At 41.9% G+C, this 21764-nt stretch overlaps 1 protein-coding gene across 1 annotated transcript in view; it reads left to right on the top strand.

The window, feature by feature from the left end:
* Positions 1–21764, top strand: part of cdh23 (cadherin-related 23) — a 176752-nt gene that overhangs the window by 110255 nt on the left and 44733 nt on the right. Inside the window, exons 13-25 of the mRNA XM_078272533.1 lie at positions 7642–7706; positions 8709–8946; positions 10709–10814; positions 11086–11213; positions 15643–15715; positions 16653–16769; positions 17141–17253; positions 17476–17583; positions 19655–19844; positions 20157–20302; positions 20479–20698; positions 21186–21338; positions 21584–21697. Coding sequence (XP_078128659.1) covers positions 7642–7706; positions 8709–8946; positions 10709–10814; positions 11086–11213; positions 15643–15715; positions 16653–16769; positions 17141–17253; positions 17476–17583; positions 19655–19844; positions 20157–20302; positions 20479–20698; positions 21186–21338; positions 21584–21697 — 1771 coding nt within the window. The remainder of the gene's footprint in view (positions 1–7641; positions 7707–8708; positions 8947–10708; positions 10815–11085; positions 11214–15642; positions 15716–16652; positions 16770–17140; positions 17254–17475; positions 17584–19654; positions 19845–20156; positions 20303–20478; positions 20699–21185; positions 21339–21583; positions 21698–21764) is intronic.

Here is a 21764-nt window from a genome sequence, read left to right as displayed (position 1 = left end):
ATAGCCTCGGGAAGGAACTTGTTTTGGTGGAACGTGTACGTTCAAAAGTTGTTTTAGTCGTGTGGCAGAAAACTCAGATTGGACAGATAGTCTAGCTAGCTGTCTGGATTTACCCTGCAGAGATCTGAGGAGCAGTTAACCATAGTCCTCATAAATCCATCAGAAAGAATGCCCAAGGTAACGGACATCCAGCCTAAATAAGGGACATCCGGCGGAATTTCCAACGGCACCGGAGCAATCATGGAAGTGGAACGCCATAGACTACCTCTGTGGTAATTCAATACCAGCTGCGACAGCAATGCTCAAGTCTGTTCGGTGTGTTCTGTGCCGTCGTCCTTCCGAGGGGCTGTCGGCCTTCATTTTGGCCGACCTGACGTGCTCAGTCAGAGATAGGGCAGTCGGGACTAACCCGGAAATGGCGAGCGGAATAAGCGTGACTAAGCCTCACAAAATCTGACAAATATTTTAGTTGATCTGAAATGAAGACCGATTCAGTAACTGCATGGCCTATTTCTTGTTTAAAATGTTTTCAGAAACATGTTTCAGTGAACTATTTTAGTGCAATATGAGATCGTATTCCGAACAAGCCGCCATGACAGTCTGTCTTGGAATTTCCAGAGAAAACAAACCCACGTGACGTGTTCGTCCAATCAGCTGCCGGTTTTAATTTTTTGGGCGACAATACAGATTAGCGCCGCCTGCTGTTATGGAGACGTATTACGTCTCGTCGCTTTGGTGTGTTCCAAGGCACTCGGGGAGACTGATCAGTCCAACTGCCTTTTCTGCTGAGGGTCGGCCGTCTGGTTGGTGTGTAACTGCCTTAAACCAACAACCGTGCAAGATACTAGTGTCCACTGTCTGTAATTCTTGACCCAGCTGACGATAGATATCATGTACATCAACACATGCTTTCTTTGTCCTCTACCTTGTATTCAGTGTGTCTCTGTAGTATACTCTTCACTCTTCATTCGCTACATCCTCCCTGTGCTGTTGCCAATCTCATTGCTTGATCACTGAGGACAGAGAAAGAGAGAGAGGGAGCACCAAGGCCTGTCGGCAAAGTGAAGCTGCCAGCCACAAAGAGCTCTGCATTAAGCCTTTTCACTGGCATCTCAAACTCTATCTCCAGCTTATGCCTGTAATACAGTCCTCTTCTGTTTCTCTCTCTCTCTCTCTCTCTCTCCCCCGCCCCCCCCGTTTCCGTTTCATCCCAGAGGTAACAGCTGTTTTTTTTCCAGTGGTTCACATGTGGTTGCAATCATATATAGTGCAATTATTTAGTAGCTGTGTATGCATGCAAACTGTATAATGTATCTTCCAAGCTGTCACAGTATGCTGTGAAGACATCCACTCTACTGTATTAGACTCTTCTTTTACAAAAGTATACATTGTTAAAAAGTGTTTAAGTTGTATCTCTCTCTCGTGCTCTTTCTGTCTCGCTGTTATCTGTTTGGTCAGGAGATAATAGAAACAGGCTGTTCAATCCTGTCGGCAGGCAGCAGTCGCTGTGAGCACCCCCACCTGCTCGTTAATGGTTTAGAGAAATAAATCGTACAGTCATAAGCGTACGCTCGCCATACCCATTATACTAAAGTGTCTGCAGTAAAAACACACACACACAGCTCCCATCAACCCCTTCAGGTGCACTAGGTCACAGCTGGGGGACTGGCAAGAGATGCAGTTGGTCCTCATTTGATCCAAGGAGGTGAGGGATTTTGCATCTCTACTAAAGAGGTTTGAGTTTTGCGTCATTTCACACAGCTACATCTGTACATTCACGTGCATGTTGGGGAAATTAAGAGAATATATTAATTCAATCATTAGTTTAGTTGAGTGAGTAGCTGTTCAGGACATTTAATCATTAATTGGACACATCTTCGAATAGCCTCATCATGGTGTCAGAGTGTGCTTTTTACAGGCTGTTGCTCTGTTCTTGAGTCTGGCACTGTACTGTGTTGGTCAGAGGCTCTACAGTACATAGTCCTACAGCAAGTTGTGCACGTAGGAAAAGCTACCAAAAAGTTTATTAAGTTAAATCCATTCTTTGATTGACCTCTTCCTTTCAGTCATACCTTTAGTTGTATTGTGACCAGACAGTAAACCACTTTATTTGACTTTTCCTTTGTCATACATTTTTTACAACTCATGTTTTTGTTTGCTTTAATTGTTCCACCAGTTCATACTGGCACTGAAGAGATCCCTGATTCCAATGGAAGAGACTAAATCCACAGTCCCCATTCTGTGTAAAAATGCATTTTAAAGTCCAGCCAAAGCTGCTGTAATATGAGGCTTCAGCAGTTTGAGTTAGACACATCCAGTGGGTATCTTCCAAAGTTAGTGTTTTTAGTGCAAAACTAAAAACAGAGGAGACCCACTTGATTTGATAAACTCATACTGCTGATATGGTTCCCCATATCTTACATTGAAATCGTGTTAGGAAGGGATCTCTTTGCGGTATGGACAAGAGGAATAGCGACCAATAACTGTATTAATGTGCATACAGGCACAGAGTATTGTTTTAAGACAAGTCTTGAAAAATGTGACCCTATCCTTTAATCTACGACAAAGCTCTTCATTGCTTTTGCTTTTTTATCTGATGATTATCGAGCATGGTTTGAAGAAAATGATTTACTCAAGTGCTGTAAACTGTGATGTGCAGTCTTGATGGGACGTGCATATCTCACTCTGAATTTGCATTTGATTCCCATGGTGCCCTGCGAGTGCAGTGGCAGTCACAAACATCCACACTGCTGATCCACAGGCACCTCATTTTGCTGAGGAGATGATGTGCTTAAATATGCTGAAGTATACGGCATGGAATGTGTCATATGATCAAGACTCTGCTTTGTGCATCTCACACACACATACAGTACAATATGCAAAGTGTTTACTTTTAACACTATAAAAGTAACCGTTTTCTGTATCCCACTTGTATAGCATTTGTGAAGATAGAGCTATGATCTTGTCATGGAAACAGAAAATGTGAGTAAGTGAGACAGAGGGCCTTTAAAGGAGCCTGCATGAGTGAAACTAACCAAAGCTGAGGAAGATAACCTGACAATTGTGTCCTCGTCACTGACTCCCACACAATGATTATCAGAAACTGGAAATCTTCACTGTGCTGGTGGTGTGTCTGTGTGTTATCTATTCTTTGTGATTGTGTTTAGGTGTGCAACACTGAGACAGAGTAGGGTGTCTGTGTTTGGACTGGGGTTCATCTCTATTTTGACAGCAGGCTTTGACAGACAGTAATTGGTTTCCTTTTCCATGCCTCTCAAAGCTTCTGCAGGAAAAAAAGCAATTTTAGGAGCCAATCAATTCAAATTCCAGCTCACTCACGATAGAGAAGCCTGTGCAGCTTTAACCTCCCTCTCTGTCCATGAGATAGCTGGGCTGATAATCTGCTCCTGTGCCAACTCCAACCCAATACCAGTTTACACACACACACACACACACACACACACACACACACACATACTACCCCTGTCTTTCTGTTACCAATGAGGGGAAGCTCTCATTTCCGTCTTTTCTTGAAAGCAATTGAGTGTGATAATAGGAGTTTATACTGTAAATGGCTGGGTTGCATTTATGCCCTGAAGACTGAATAAACCTGGAAACACCGTGCATCTCTTTCCATGTGTGTCCTTTTCACATACACAAACATATGCACCCACATACACACTATACTTTGCATACAAAAACACTCCAATCAACGCACACATACTGTCACACTTGCATTAACAGGCATGCAGACACACAGATGAGTGCACTGGTACTGTTTGCCTGCTGGCTTAGCCTCTCTGAAGGGAAGAAACGCATCATTAAACTGAACTGGTCAACTGAGAACTAATTTCTCTTTTGTAGTTACTGCCTGAGGAGACTAGGGTTTGCAGAGTTTATATTGGCAATCAGCACAGCACTGACTCTTTGTGCAGAAACTCCTTAACAACTTAGTTTGTATTTTGATCAGAATGCTGACTATGAAACCTCAGTGCCCTCCTCCTTAGCAACAGGGAGATTTTCATCACTGCAGTCTGGGCCCAACATTAATCTACAACATATACTGCCATTGTATCAACTCTGACAGATAATCAACCAACAGGGTTTTGTACCATCTTAGTCAGTGGCAATGTGCATCCTCCATACTGTTTTTGTAAACATTTTTCAGTTATTTAGAGGGTCCCTAAATAGATGTTTTTTATGTTTTTTGTTATTTGGCATGAAAACAATTTATCCCAGTGAACCATGTCAGTACTTTCAATGCTCGTTGTAATTGTCAGTGAGGTTATTAGGCATATAGCCCAGCTTTACTTCCATGTCATGTTTTTCTTCATTAAATTGTACACTCACACTCTCCCTGTGCACCGACCCCCGCCAACTTTTCCATCACCTCCTATTCCCCAACCAAAAAAAAGTTTGAGCTACCATGGCGATGGGGAGCAAATGCATAATACGCTGGTGTCAAGGATCCGGGCCCATGGTGTTAAGTTACTGCAAATCCCTGCACAAACCAATCTCTACCATCCATCTGCTGCGGGCCGTCTGCTTCTAAAGTTGAAAGTCTTTGGCAAGCAGTTGGCAAAGTGACCGGGCCATACTGTCATGGTGATTGTTTGGTGGGAGATAGGAAGCAAGTCGGTGAATGATTTTTTTTTTTTTTTGGGGGGGGGCTTTTCTCTCTCTCTGTCTGTGTCTCTCTTTTCCTCTCTGTCTGTCGTCATGGCGAGAGGGGCTCGGCCGCAGAGGCAGCATTAGCTCCCAGGCTGAGCCCGGCTCCTGTCACCGCCTCGATAGCTGTCACGCTAACACCCCCACTGCTATCATTGGAGCACTTATGGGCCTGTCACTCACCTGGGAGAGGGAGCACAGGAGGGAGGGAGGCATCGAGGGGGAAGAGTGTGCTTAGGGAGATATGTAGAATAGAGGGGAGACGGTGGAAATGGAGGAGGAGCTGGGGATGCAGGAAGGAAAGCGAGGTAAAGACAGAAAGAAAAAGATAAAGAAGGAGGTGTAGGGATGGGTAAGAATGCCAAAAGAGAGGGGGAGAAGCAGTTGAGTGGCATTAAATGATGAGGTCATTGAGACATGACGGATGAAAACTCAAAGGTTAACATAAGAACCTGACTGGAGTCCCAATCACCTCACATGTAGTTAGCGTCCCGCTTTCTACTCGTTTAGCAAGATGTGCTTCGGTGATCTTATCAACAAAGCAAAGGCCATTTGGACATTATAAAGAATTGATTCGCCATCCAGGACGATGTAGTGGAATCTCTCTGTAAAATTATGGGCTTGAGCTAAACAGCATGGTGTGTAAAAAAAGATAAAAAACACATTGATAGCTGCCTCCGTTGTTCCATCTGTGAGAGGCATCATAGATGGGCACTCACATGCACAGGCGCGCACACACGTAACCATAAATGCATTCAATTTAAGACAGATATGTCCTAACACATTCAAACATGCACACATGCATCCCCATTTACAGCCAAAAAAGGGCATTAGTTCACACACATTTTGGCCCATTTACTGGTATATCATCATCATTAAACGCATATGAACGCACACACACTTGCTCACAAATGTTTGAGTATAAGTCACAGCCACATGCAAAAAATCACATACCCTAAGACACACACACACACACACACACACACACACACACACACACACACACACAGTCCTACATAATAAGGTCGGTATCAGGGCATCACTGAATCACAGTGACCAGCATCGTGATTGACAGAGCAGGCTGCAGACACGTTCGAGTTTGGCCCTTCAACTGACTGCAGAGCCACTGAAGTGAAACTCTATTACAACAGCCTCTCCAGCCACGATCCATCAGCGACGACACAACACCCTGTGTGTACGCATCAGTGCATGTGCGCACATGGGCATGCATGTGTTTATAAAGACAGATGGGCGTTTCATAAAGTACAAGATTCCTGAAAGTGTTGCTCTTTATGTTGGATTTGTGACTCCATTTGTATCTGCAAGACATATGACAGCAGTTGCGGGCGGTGGTGGGTCATGTGGGTGAGATATCAGTTCTCTCATCAGATTAAATCCAATCAACACCTCTGAGTCAAGCATGGCTTGCATGTTTTATCATAAAGTCATACTGTCATAGCTCAGCTAGAGTGAGAAATATCATAATCATGTATCATGTTATTAAAGCTCTGGGTAACCTCACACATACACAGGTACAAATGTATGCTGAAGAATAATATATGTTACATTAACATGAACTGGGTAGCATTCTATTACAGTTTTTGCCTATTGCTTACACACTTTTTGCAGAATTTGGCTCATTACGTCAAAACTCTACACACAAGCCAATCAGACATAGCACTTCTATGCCAAAATGAAACACTGCAATCAAAACTTAACACAATCAAACTTAACACAAATTCTTGCAACAAAATCATACACACAAGCACCATTTGAATTACTCTTTCATATCACCAGCAACACACTGATGGGCTATATATAAAACACTGCAGTCTTTGTGTTTCTATTTTTAATGTCATTTTCTCAGACTCAGTCTTCTGTAAAACTCAAAAGTAGAATTTCTGCAGTAATCAAACGAGTTTTTACAAAAAACAGAAATAAAGAAAAATAGAATCACAAATCATCAAATTTAGCAACAAAACAAAAGTAAAAAACTATTACTGGACACTGTAAATTGCTATTGGTAAAAAAAACATATACTTGTTTTGTGTGTGGGGGGTGGGGAACTGGCCACAAGACCTCGTCAACATCACAGGCAATGTCTCTTCCACGTCTGACTCCTCTCTCTCTCTCTCTGTCCTCCTCTTACTCTGACTCTCATTGCCTCCATGCTTGCAAAGTTCTCAAAATGGCTTACCTGAGGCATATTTGTAGTGCTAAGGGTCAGACCGATTGGTGTTCTCTTTTCTAAAAACACCATTGAGCATAAAAGTGTGTTTTCAGGTGTGTATGTAAGTGCCTACAATTGCCAGATGAGTTTTGAGGGTCGGCCGTCTGGTTGGTGTGTAACTGCCTTAAACCAACAACCGTGCAAGATACTAGTGTCCACTGTCTGTAATTCTTGACCCAGCTGACGAGAGTTGTGCAGTGTTTTCCCAATGACAAGAGATTTTGAACAAAGTGTCTAATGTAAGAAAACGTGTGTAGTGTTTCGCAATAAATGTGTTGAAGAATTGCAAACAAAGTGCAAATTTGACAATGTGTTAAAGCTATGGTTACACTGTGTTTAAGGAATGCTACAAGAAGTTTAGGTATTGAGGCTGTGGTCTAAGTTTTTAGTGTGTAAGCAATGGACCAAAACTGTATTCTACTTTCACCGTCAGGAAAACTAAATCACAATTCAGTTTAACTGACAGCACTTTGTACCTGTGGTAACTAACAGTGTGCCATGAACTTCCCACCCTTCAGTTTTCACAATATAATTTAAAGGCAGACATATAATTTACCTTAACAAAACTTGATTAAGAGTTTAGAATTATTTTTATTGCATGTACACGTGAAAAAAAAAACAAAGCAGATAAGAAAAAGAAACGAAACGGATGTTCGGACAATAGAAGCTAAATGTTCTAAAACTATACAAGGAAGTAAGTATGATTATGAAAGTAAACTGTTTTCCCTGTCTTTTCTGTCCAGGCTACAGACGGAGATGTAGGCACATTTGGGATTGTGCGTTACTACTTCAGTGACGAGCCAGACCAGTAAGGCGCAAGCCACACACACACACTCAAACAGTCCACACAATCACATTCATTTTTCATTTCAGCCACTTGTGAATGATTGTACAGCACTGTTTCTGCCTCACAGCTGAGCCAGAGGTAGCTGATCTACAATGATGTCTGGCGCTTTCCTTTATGCCTGCTCGCTTTAGGCCGCAAATGTACAGAATCGAACAGAAAAACACACATTCACATCATTCATTCATTCATTATCTCCAGTATCAAAGGAACACAATCAGTGTGGCTTCCTACTAATTTAGTTTCTCTTTTGCTCTCACTGAGCATCGTTTTTGTGTATTTTTCTTCTGTTTATTTTGTCATTTGTTTGGCTTAGAAAATAACTCTGCTAGTCTATTCAATCAATTTTTGTCACAGAAAATCGTACGGGGTGCAATTACAGTCAAATGTAATCCCATCAGCTCCTGCAAACAGTGCTGTATGCGGAAAAACATCGAGATTGAGAACCTTTTCTTGTTCTAACAAGATGTCTTTCTTGTTATAACAAATGTTCATGCTACATTTAATTATTTTTAAAACATACAAACCTGTTGTTGCTGTTTTAAACAAGGTGCTTTTCTCATAGAATAAATTAAGTGAAACTATATCTTAAGTTAACAAGGATAACACAATTTTGATGTGATGTATTGTGTATAATGTGCCTTATACTAAAGCTCTGCAAAACCATTAACTATTCAGTACATCTCATTACCAGCTAAAAAAGACAAACAAAACTGTAATAAATACAGATGTGTGAGCACCTCCCTCCCACACACATACTTTTTTTTTATCTGATGTCTGTTCAATGCCTCAGTGTCTTTTGATTTCCATTTTTTCCTTTTTATAACGTGAAACAATAATGTTTTTATGATGTACTTATGTTGTTCAGCATTGGAAATACATCTTTCAAAATTAAACAAGTTAGTATAATGTTAATAACATAACAATGAAGTATCTTGTTAATTCCCTTGCGTTTGTCTCTTGCAGGTTTTCATTGGACGAGGAGACGGGCTGGGTCATTCTGCGAGCTAGCCTAGACTATGAGTTGATGCAGCGCTTCACACTGACCGTGCTGGCGAGGGACGGCGGCGGGGAGGAGACAACGGGGAGGATCCGCGTCAGCGTGTTGGATGTCAACGACAACGTGCCGCAGTTCCAGAAGGAGGTGTACGTGGGCTCGCTGAGAGAGAACGAACAGGCGGTCCAGCCGGTGGCACGAGTCAGGGTGAGACGTGTTTAAAGGCCCTGAAAACCCACACAGGTGTTTTTAGTTAACCCGGCTGATTAAACCTCTTCCCAGGACGGTGTGGGTGTGTATGGATGGATTGACTGACCTCTGCCTAAGCCTCCTGTTAGCTTTGTTGCACCTGAAAGGGCAGGAAAAATGACGGCTTTATTATTCTTATTAGTAGATAAAATGTGTGACCTAATAATTTCCCATCAAAGCTCCAGCCCACCTTCAACCTGAGCAGAGGTGTAATCAGCCAGAATAACTGAAATCACCTGTGTGGGTGTTCAGAGGCTTTAAACGTGCACATATGGAGCACGTAACTGGCCTGTTTATGCCTATATGAACATGTGACCATCACTGATTTTAAATATTACGCTAAACCAACATTGCTTGGCTGCAACAATTGTCTGCTTGCTTTCTTTCTGTGTTACTACAATCATGCAGTTATGTGTTTGTGTGCACTGTATCCAAGAAGAACCGGTCAGCCTGATGTGTTGGCCATCAGTCACTGCCACACAAAAGGCAGAGGTACACAGGGCACAATGGTAACTAATGGCTCTGCGTTTGCTTTGATTGCGCCCTGGAGAGAAAGACTATAACATCCCTTGTGGCAGTGGGTACAGCAGGGGCTCACCCTGCCACAGTGCACTTTGGCGGCTTGCCTTTACATTGTGGCAGTTGAGCTGATGACTGAGCTCAACGCTTCACTCACTGTGTTTGATTAGTCTGAGCTAACCTTAAACGCTGCTGATATTAACACGCCGCCCGAGAGGAACAGGGAAGCCAGATGCACAATTCTGTGTCAGTGATTTGCCCTGCAACCAACTATACACACAAACTCTGATGTATATACTCCAGAAAAGTGAGAGTAGGAGGAAAGAGGAGAAAGTACTGAAATAGAGGGAGAGGATGTGTTGAGAGACAAAGCAAAGAGAGGCTGTTTGCTTCTTTCTTTTTGCAAACAATGACTCCTACTACAGTGCTTATGCTTTCTAACAGCGAAATTATTTTTTTCATTTTCTCTTCGCTTCTTATTCTTTTACTTCTTTGCCACTTGTCTATTTGATTCGCTGCCCGCAACTCCTCTTACCTTTGAGTGGTAAACGGCCGCCAAATATGAAACTATTTGTTGAAATTTGACATAGGAAGACATTCTGGAAGAGAAAAGACACAGTTTAGGAAGTTGTGGGAGGACGAAAGGTATTGCTTACTCAGCTCTTTGGCATTAAATCAAAGAGTTGAGATATGTGTGTTATGGAGAGATACAAGTGAGTGTTTTTGACAACCTGTCCAGCCTTTAACAATGCCAGTAAAGCCCAGTACACACTCCTCACAGCCGGAGGACTCAAGTTCCTGCCAGCTCTGGAATAATGAGGGGGTGCCATCATTGTTGTTGATGTTGTTGTGGATTAGCCCTGCAAAGTATTATTTCATCTGTCCTCTGCCTGCTTAACTCATTTTGGCTCGGTTGGTGTTCATCCAGTATTGACGCCTGCGCCGCTAATAGCCAGAATCAGCTTTAATCTGTCCAACAACATGCCACCACTGATTGACTTCCTGGCTACACACATGTGCATTGCCTCACACTCACCCATGCTGTGCAATACACATATAAATATTAGCACTCACGATTGCAGCATCTGTCCTGTTACACTGTCTGTCTTCACGTCTCACTCAGAATTTGTAACTACTTCTCTCTGTGGACTTTTAACTGTCACTGAGGCATATCCCCCCCCACCTGTCTACCCACCCATAGGCTACAGATGAGGATTCTCCTCCCAACAACGTCCTGACGTACACCATCACTTCAGCTTCGGCCTTCCCCAATTACTTCAGCGTCATCATGGTGGAGGGCTACGCAGGTACACTCGCCTATAGGAGCATGAACCCACTATCTATGATGTATATCTGGGCAGGGTTGCTGTGGATGTTTACACTGTTTAGTTAAACTCGCATGCTGTAGAATAGTTTCTACACCTGTGTATGCTCGTATAATTTTGGGTTGTTGTTTGCCATTTGACCCATTACTTTACTAAACTGTGATGATGCTGCAGGTTCCACATAAAAACTAATTTAGCACAAAACCCCACCTTTCTCCTTCTCTTTCCCTCTCTCTGTCTCTGCTTCCATCAGTGATCAGTGTGATCAGGCCTCTGGACTATGAGAAAGTTCCCAATGGGATCATCTATTTGACAGTGATGGCCAAAGATGGGGGCAACCCAGCCCTCAACAGCACTGTCCCTGTCATGGTGGAGGTGATTGTAAGTACACTCAACACACACACACACACACACACACACACACACACACACACACACACACACACACACACACACAGTAGTGCTTTTAACATTAAACAACACTAACTCATCCTGACTCCCGCCCTGTCATTATGATACACAGCCATACCTAAACGTGCACGTAAAAGTGCCTTTTCCAAATGTGGCGACTGTCAGCAACTACAGACCCAGAGCAGTACTGTACCTTGCAAGTACAATAGTCTTTTTTTCCATAAACATCTCCGTCACCTGCAGTACACTTTTTACCAACCTATGGACATTACCCAAATATAAACATTAGCATTCATATTCAAGCTGTAAGAGAGCATTTTCTAAAATCTGGTTCTTTGTAAGTTAAAAAACGCCTCCTCCAGTCTGTGGTCCAAAGTACAGCCAATAAACAACAAATACTACTCTTCTTTTCTCATTAAAAAATTACAAAATGTGGTGGAAGGTTAAAAAACAAATTCAAATTATCTTATGCACAGTTTAAAGACAGACAATACAACTCAGGAATGCTTATACATTCTTACAGATAAAAAGGTGTTTGTGCCTACGGTGATGTCTCACGATACACATTTATTTGTACAGAGAGCAACTATTCTGAAATCGTGCATGACGTTCATATTGGTTGCACAGTATCACCAACAGGAAGATAAGTTTTCCTTGTAGGTTCAAACCATTCTAATGTTGTCCTTGCTTATATTGATGTTGTTTGATGTTTAATGTCACTGACATGGATCAGGGGGTTGGTTTAATGTTCTCAGACACAAAAACAGTTTCAGAGGTAGACCTTTTTGCCGGCAGTCCAGTGTCACTCACTGAGGTCACTGCATTCAGGCCAATCCTACCAAATCCAAAAGCCTGCCAAACATGTATCCATTTATCATCATTGTTTAACATGTTCAGCCGATGGGACAGTCTTTTAGCATTATAGACACATTCATTACCAAACCTTTATACATAGTTTATTACATACTTTATATTATTATATTTTATATATATTATTATATTACCAGTATGCTGGTGGTCATCATAAACAGTCACTAGATCATCTCTTTTCCAAATCAGTAAAATTAGCTGGTTAAGATAACAATAATGTTTTGTGTTGTGTGGTTCATTAAAGACTGTCAGGCTTTAATGAACCACACACCACTCTACAGGATGCAAATTGATCCCTTTCTACCTGTTCACCTCCATCTTTGTGTATAATATAGTATTCATGTATGGTATCTATGGCAGTTTTCTGTCGTCCATCCAGGGGTTAAAGTGGGCCGGAACGATCCAGAACGGGGTTCCGGCACCTTAGATTAACAAGTAAATTAATCTAATGGACAGTTTTATGCTCAATGGTGTTTTAAGCCCCCAACATCTCCTTCCAGGCAGCGCTGCGACCGTTGACTTCAAGGCACCTAACCCTAACCTTCCCTAACCCTAACCATTGTCTAATCGACTTCAAGGCAGCGCTGCGACCGTTGACTTCAAGGCACCAAACCATAACCATTGCCTAAGCCTAGTGTCTTCCAGGCAGCGCTGCCTGGAAGGAGACATTGGGGGCTTAAAACACAGATAAACCAGTTTTATGCATCTATGTTTCCCGTTCTTTTAAAATAACACCAAATATCCATTCCAGTGTTGTCCCCTATTCATTCTCAGAGGCGCACCGCCATGAGTCCATGAACAAGGCAACTGTCTGTGGTGAGTTCACATGTCTGTAATAATAGCAGGACAGTCGCGTACTATCTGTTGAAGTCAGTTGAATAGGTGACGATCACGTTGTCGGTAGTCTAGCGATTACAAACAGGTCCGGGAGTGAGCAGACAAATATAACGTGCTGCAGATCCAGTGGTTTTAGCCGAGCTAGGCAGAGAGTTTTTGGTTAAAACTGATCGTTGATGCTGTTTTGCTCTCATTGTTCCCCGTGAAGTTAGCTGGAAGTGAATGTAGCCCCTGTGTGTTTTTATGTGGACTGACTGCGTCAGACTCTAGCCTTTGCAATGTGGTTACTTGGGAGGCAATTTGGCTCTGATTAATTTGGCATGCAGTTATCACACCGGTCATAATGTTTTTTAAAGAAAACAACTGCTACTCCCCCCGGATCTTAGGGTGCCCCCACCTGCCAGATCCCACTTTAACGTTGAGCGTTGTAAACAAGATCTGTTGTAAACATTGTAAGCAAGGCTCCTGTTCAATATAAAGGTTTTTGTGTTTTGTAATTAACACAAGTAAAGTAAATAATTGTAGTTGTAATTATTACCCTTCTGCAAAAATCCTTTGCGTCTTCCCTTCTTATGTGGTGGTGTTTTTTTTGGTTCCTGAAAAGTTCAGAGTTGTTATATCGTGTGTACTGAATGAAGACTAAGCTGTCTTGTATTTAAATGTTGATCCAGTGCGTGACAACTGTTAGCCGGCTCATGGTGGATCGTTGATCTTACATATTGGATTTCAGTATTTCCTCTCTGTCGGAATTATTCTGAGTACCATAGCTTTGTTTGCAGTTTTATCACAGTCTGTGCAGCTATCAGAGCTTCCAGTTCAGTTGCTTTTGTCAGTCTTATCGCTAAATGTCTTATTTTAAGGCACTGGAGAAAGTTACAGCTGTCTACTGGTACATGCAGTGGATCAGAGATGTTTTAATAAGACTTAATAAAAAAACAAGGTAATCTGCACAAGTTTCTGGGTCTTAATTCTACAACATATAGCTGCTTTAAAAATAAAACCTATAAAAGACCATCACATAATGTCATGCAGGTCAGTATCTTTCCAAACTGTTGGCTCTAAGGCTGTGAGTTGAGATCTGCTGTCTGCTTGTTTAACATGACTGAACCCAGATGTTTTATTTGTATTTACAACTTTTGATCCAACATAGGACATGTCAGATTCATAGCAAGTGCTCTAACATGTTTCATATGACTATGAATGTAAGTGAATTCATTTAGTTTCACTTAGCATATAATGAGAAATTGAAAATACATTGAAAAATGTAACTACAGCTTTTGTTGCTGTCCTACAATACTGTATTCAGTTATCTATCTTATGCCTATCACTATTAGCAATATTTCTATAATGTATCACTGATTTTGTCATCTCCATCTTTCTTAATGAGGGCTTTAATTCATTGGCATTAGAAAAAGTATTTTACACCCTTAGTAGAAGATGAAAATAATAACATTAGAATCTATAATGTATGGTATTTTTCTGTTCATTTTCAAAAAGGTCCTGATATAATTCACATTAATCATTTGTAATATAAATTTGGTGTACATTGTGTGCTGCTGACTATTCTGTATAACAGACTATGCCAGGTGTTATCTTTTAAATATTTTTGTCTGTATTTTTCTGTCTTTTAAATAACAAACATATATGTTGATCTTTGCTAAGATACTATTAATACAGCAGTAAAAATATAATGAGCAACCAGAACTCATAAACAGTATCTCTACTGGCTCTTCCCCTGATGGACATCCATTATACAAGTAACTTTTAGTCATAAAAAAGAAATGACGAGTAGAATGGATGAATCCAGCTGAAATATTTATGAATATGCTATACAAATCCTACATGAGGGAGAAATATTGTGTAAAAGACTGAAGGAATCTGTGCTGGAATGCAAAATCCAACAGGGTGAGATGGGCATGATTCTGAATACTGTGTCTTTCTTTCTCTCTCTGTCCTCCACAGTGTCGTGACTCACACCACAGGGGTTTATCAGTAGCTGGCAGCATCACACACACAATGCTTTACACCAGTGTAACACAGAGCCTAGATAGATAATGGTGCCATTGACTGTTGTAAAAGTGTTAACATTTCTCAGCAGCTCACACAGTGGGGAGCCTCTCTGCGTATAGCCACACAACTGGATGTGTTGGTGTGAAATACAGTCTAATTCAATGAGTGGGAGGTTGTGAAAAAATATAAATGCTCTGAGAAAGTCTGTGTGACAGTGGATGCTGATCCATATTGGAGTCATTCATTCCTGTCAAATTACAGGTCTCCTTTGTTTTAGGTAATTCCATTAATAATGTTTGGATCGGTTTTTCTCGCCTATTATGGCAAATATGTCTGCTTTTTAATAACTCACCTTTTTTTTTTTACCTGTTAGGGTAGTTGGTTTACTCTGTTTATTTTTTATATCAGGTGTAAAATAGTACCTGATTAGATGAGAAGTTTGAGGCCATAAATCAAAGTGGTCCATTGCTATTTCAGTTCAACCAGCTGTCTGGCCATCATCTAAGAGATACTACTACAATGGTTTTACTACTAAAAACATGTTGTGCTCAATGTGCTTTAATTCCCAAATCTGTTTATCTCAGTGCTAATGTATGATGACAGCTTTTTTGAAAGCATATTGCATGTTTTCATTGTTTTGCACATTGATTTGAGCTAGTGTTAATGTTTATACCTCCTCCAGGATGAAAATGACAACCCACCGGAGTTCAGCCAGCAGTCCTACATTGTCAAAATCCCAGAGAACATTATTGCCGGTGAGTCACTTTATACATTTGGGCTTACAGTTTAGTTGCAGGAATGCATTTTCTGGTGCACAACCAACACCGCACTTAAACACTCCAAACAGCTCAAACACCATGTAGCACATACCGTCACCTCTTAACTTAAATTGCCTTACTATTAGCAAATTCAACAAATAACTCTGCTTTCTCGGGGGTATGTTTGTTTTATGTTTTATTTGATATGCTTCCTCTGGCCTCCTCTACTGTCTTTTATGATTTTGTGTAATGTTTTTAAATGCTCTGTCAGAATGCAGGATATTGACTATTCAAGGCTAAATCACTGGCTGGTCTGTTCCTTCTGTTGCACACATTCAGAAGACTCTTCTCTCAGACAATAGATTAGTTTCCAGTCGCTAGAGGGAAATGAGATATTTGACCGCCCCTTTCTCTCTCTGAGCTCCAGCAAACGCTGACCACTTTCTGTGTCTCGGACCCGCTTTAAAGGAGCACATAGCTGAGCGGCTTGGGCCAAGGCTGAGGTTTTGGGGACTATGGCTAAAGTGCTTGGCCCTGAGCTGGGGACCTAAGGCTTGGGCTGCAAGGCTGAGCTCAGGGCTAGCCCTGCGGCTTTGGCTAGCCTCTCATCCCCCTGTCTGCCTGGGTATTGATCAGGCCTATGCCAAGTATACGCTGTGCCAAACAAGCTGATAATTCCCTAATCCATAAACCCACTCACTGCCATGCCATCAGTTGAGCTGTGGATGGGGGCGGTGAAGAAATTAGCTCTCTGAATGCCATTTCAGTATGTATCTGCAGCTTGTCTCTCTCTGTCTCTTTCCTCTTTACCAGACTTCATATATTTTCCCCATGACTCTGTCTTTCAGTTCACTTTTTTTCCTTCTTTCTCCCACTACATGAGTTGGAACTTTCTTTCTGTCTAACTCCCTTCATCCCACACTCTCCTCCACAGGGGCGACTGTGCTGCTTGTGAATGCTACTGATTTGGACACCTCGCGGGAGTTTGGCCAGGCCTCACTCATCTACTCCCTGGAGGGCTCCTCTCAGTTCCGTCTCAACTCGCGCTCAGGTAGGGGGGGTGTGTGTGTGTGTGTGTGTGTGTGTGTGTGTGTGTGTGTGTGTGTATGTGTGTGTGTGTGTGTGTGTGTGTGTATTTTCTGAAAGTATACTTGTAATTGAGACAGATTTTTAAGATCTTATTCCATTTTTTGAGATAATTTTACTGTCAGTTCATACGTGGCAATTTGTGCTTATTTAGATCTGTGTTACAATACCTTGTTAAGATCTTCACTTTTATGTGCTTGTATGTGCTTGCGTTTTATTCTGACTTTGAACTAAATTCATCCTGACATGAGAGCTGCTTTGTAATAACATGTTTAGCTTCACTCGGGTGTCCTGGTTGTTTAAAATATTTTTGATGTGATTCCACGTGTGTTTCAGGAGAGATCACCACCACAGCCCTGCTGGACCGAGAGCTGAAGTCAGAGTACATCCTGATAGTCAGAGCTGTGGATGGAGGGGTAGGCCCTGCCCAGAAGACTGGCATCGCCACGGTAACCACTTTGCGGCCATAATCTTTCAGATCATACCTACAGCTCACAGAAAAAAACGATATCCCCTCCACTGTTTAATCAATAATCACTTTTGCATTGTACATATAGCGTGTACTATGACTTTTTGGCTTGTAAGCCACAATGATCAACGGTCTCTTATATAACTGATATCATAGATCATTTCCCATTGACCTTCTTTTCCCTCACTCCCACTGTGTTTAGGTGAACATCACCATCCTGGACATCAATGACAATGCCCCTGTGTGGAGAGACGAGCCTTACAATACCAACATAGTGGAGATGAGCCCAATAAACACTGATGTGTTCACTGTGAGTAAACCTAGCCCAACTTGGTAAACTTTACCTGGTTGATAAGCAGATGGTTAACTAAATGGTAATGTGAACAGCACAAATGAACACACTGAATGATAATTCTTAGCATTTGTTTTGTTCAGAGTAGAATGGATGGTGGCTGAAACAGTAGGAATTATTGGTAACACTTTACTTGAAGGTATCTACATAAGAGTGACATGACACTGTCATGAACACATGACACTGTCATAACACATGAACCCTAACCCTAATTCTAACCATAACCATAACTTGTCATGACAAAAACCGAATGACACTAAGCATTATGTCATAAACGTTTATGACTTGTTTATAATGTTTATGACATGTTCATGACAGTGTCATGTGATTCTTATGTAAAGACTTCAAGTAAAGTGTAACCAAATTAATTTATAAAAATGTTATACGTTGTACGCAGATGTGATGTAGGGAGAGCAACAGCATCATTGAGTAGTGTTTTTTTCTGTTTTGATTGATTATTTTAGTGTGGTTTACTTTAAATGACTGCAAACTTGAATTAGGCAGAATAAACATTTTTGTTTCAGATCAAAGTGTGAAGATTGAACATTGTTGTAATACAACAATGATTATTCAAAGACCTACTATGCATGTTGAAGGATGCATCTGCATGCATAGTCCTGCACTATCAATGGTCAAATTGCCATCACTGCGTAGGTCATCACAAAGTAAACACTCTAGCATTACCCCAAACTCTCTCATCGTCCTGCTGCTGTCTTTGGAAATGTGTTGTTGTTAATTAAGCCCTGATTGTCCATTAATTAAAGAGGCGTCAGTGAGTGTAATTAAGGTAGTCCGATTGCTAATTAAAATGTAGCCCGCAGTCATACCCATAGCAAATGATTCAGCTGGTAGGCAGAAAAGGAAGCGAGAACCCATCCTGCAGAGCAAGAGAGAGTGAAACGGAGAAATGGTAAGGAAAGTGAAATGAAAGATACAAGTGTCGCGCTGCTAAACATTGTAACATTTTCCACTCATTCCTGCTCTCTTGTAGCTATTCCTCAGTTGAGTTCATTCATGGTGCACCTAGTGATGTGATGCATACTGTATGTGAATGTGTGCTCAGTGGACAGACACTGTTGCCCCTTTGACCATTTTTCAATAAATTGGACCACCTTACAGTCCTGTAATTGGCCCCAATGTAGCCCTGGCCCAACCAGTGTTTCCATGGTGACATGAGGCCACCTGCTGAGTCCTGGAGGTGTCCAGCGAGCCGATGAATTTGGTTGCTGTGCCCAGTGCAAGGATCCTCCCACTTAAATCTCAAAAGCACCCCACCACCACCACTACTGCAGCCTTTTACGTTCAGCACCTATACACATACAGTGAGCCTCCTCTAATATCTCATTTCAAAACAATATTCTCTTTACTGCCACTCTGCAGTCACACCAGGGCTACAGTTCAATAGACAAGGCTAATATATTTGCTCACCATCTTCTAATGTGCTCTGCTCAGGCCAGAATTGATTAGTTCAACTGGCCCCGGCTCAACACTTCCCCATATCTTATATCACCTACCTTTTGTGTGTGCAGTTGCTAATCAATGGGCCTCTGAGATGCCTTCCTACCATGTCACCTTAATAATTAAATACCTGCAAAACCTTTGTTCCTCTAATGACCAATTAACCAGTTTCCAGCGTTTTTAGTCAGTGCACTGAATAATTGATCAGCTCTTTAAAAACCAGCCAGTGTTTTAGCGGGGCTCCCGGCTTCACACATTCATCACCCATCGCCACTTTGTGTCAGAAAAGAGACATTACCATTTTTCTTTTAGCTGACTGTTGTGTTAGAACAGTTGGATGGGGTTGTGTGTGAAGATGCTCTGGGGTAGGATGGGGATCTATTAACATTGCTTTACCTGTTATTCTTCTTCTTTCCTTTTCTCCTGACATCTTAAATCCTTCCTGTACACTTTCATTAAACACACAGTATAACTTGAGGATTCTTAAATAGAGGGTATGGGAAACATATCTCTTGTCAGGGAGTTGTAAAGAGTTCAGGCCAACAAATATTCCTGTCTCTCCCCTATCCAGGTGTTGGCAGTGGATCCTGACAATTGGGAAAATGGAACAGTGGTGTACAGTATCAGTCCAGAAAACCCCTTCTACACCATCAGCCCTAGTACAGGGAAGATCCGCACCAGTGGGTTAACTCTGGACAGGGAAAGCTCCGACCCCAGGGACAAAGTACTCATGAGGACCATTATCATCTCAGCTGTTGACCGTGAGTAGTGGGATGTCAGTTTGCACTTGTATTTGCCTTCCACTGTGTAAATTTGCCCGACTCATGAAACACTTATGTAACCATCTGTAAGCAAGCTTAAATAGCTCAATATCATTCTTAGTAGAGAGCTTTCAGTTCTGACCGATTAGCCTCTTTCCTCACAATTTATGTTGACCATGAAACTTTTTACTGTGGCTAATAAAACCCTTTGACCGTAAGATGTGTGTGTGTGTGTGTGTGTGTGTGTGTGTGTGTGTGTGTGTGTGTGTGTGTGTGTGTGTGTGTCTTTATGTTCTCTGGCGCCCTCTTTAGGTGGTACACCTCCACTGCGTGCATCAGCGAGCGCCACAGTGTTTGTCAACCTGCTGGATCTCAATGACAACGACCCAACCTTCCTCAACCTGCCCTTTGTGGCTGAAGTGCCAGAGGGACTGCCCATTGGATTCTCAGTTTTTAGGGTAAAATATAAGACTATATTCATGTATGATGGCTTTAAAAAAAATAAGAATAAGAATTTCTCTCCTCTCTTTTTACCATCCACTATGATTTACCTTTTCAGTAACCCCCTGTGTTCTTTCTTGGTCTTTCTCTCCCTTCCTCTGTATCGCCCCCTCTCTCTCTCTTTCTGCTCTAGGTCCAGGTGGAGGACCTAGATGAGGATAAGAACGCATTGATTACTATGGCGTTACAGATGGGAATGCCTCGCCTGGACTTCTTCCTAAACACCTCAACTGGCATTCTCACCTCCACGGCAGTCCTGGATCGTGAGCAGATTGGACAGTACTATTTGAGAATGATTGCGTATGATGCAGGGAAATTCCCTCGCACCTCCACTTCAACCCTCACTGTCACAGGTAAGAGTCTGCAAATGTGTCTGATGATAACGAGTTACCTTTGCTCTCTCTGAAATGATCCTACGTGTAAAGCTGTCAAGCCATGGTATGACTGGATTCTGCATGACGCGAGAGAGTTCCTTCATTATGGCAGACACTTAACCACTGACTTCTCAGGAATCTGCTGAGTATGATGCTCCCACTTGCTGGTGGTATGTGAAAAAAAGGAATGGAAATGAATAAGGTTTTCTGGTATTTCTCAAATGAGACAGAAGCATCAAAATATTATGAACTGTTTCTTAGAGATGTGTTTATGTTCACAGGGAAGTCAGGACCAGCTATAGAGCAGCACAACTCCTTTACAAAAGAAACTCAGAAATTTGAAATCTACTCTGATTTAACAAGTCTTTCTACTCACTGCACCACCCTGCTGCATTATTTGTCCTCATGCACATCTATCTGTGAGTCCTCATGTCTTTCTGTCTGTCTGTTTGTATGTGTGGGTCAGTTCTGGATGTAAATGATGAGACGCCCACCTTCAACCCTCGCGTGTACAATGTTTCCCTGAAGGAGAATGTCCCTAGAGACTACATTGTAGCGCGCCTCAGCTGCTCTGACAACGATGCTGGCCTCAACGCCGAACTTAGCTACTTCATCACAGGTCAGAGGTCACAGTGGGAGTTGTTTTTGTGTGTCTGTGGGCTACAGTGGTACAGTTATGGGGACTATGTGCACGTACAGTATCGTTGTCCATCCATCCGTCTCTGTGTGAGTTTGTGTATCAGGTGAGCTCCTCTTGCATGCTTCTTTTTAGTATTATAGCTGTACTGTATGGATGTGAATGTGTATGTTTTACTAATATGCTGTAAATTAATTTGGAAATGTGTTTGTGTTTTGTATTTTTAGGTGGTAATCAGGATGGTAAATTCAGTGTGGGCTTCAGAGACGGAGTTGTTCGGACTGTGGTTGGCCTCGACAGAGAGACCCAGGCAGCATACACCCTGGGCATAGAAGCTATAGGTGTGTCATCTATCTATAAATGCAGGAACGTCTGTCTGTCTGTCTGTCTGTCTGTGTGTGTGTGTGT

The sequence above is a fragment of the Sander vitreus genome, chromosome 17 (genome assembly GCF_031162955.1).
Source record: "Sander vitreus isolate 19-12246 chromosome 17, sanVit1, whole genome shotgun sequence".
Taxonomy (NCBI): Eukaryota; Metazoa; Chordata; class Actinopteri; order Perciformes; family Percidae; genus Sander; species Sander vitreus.
This window is presented reverse-complemented; position numbering and strand designations above follow the sequence as displayed.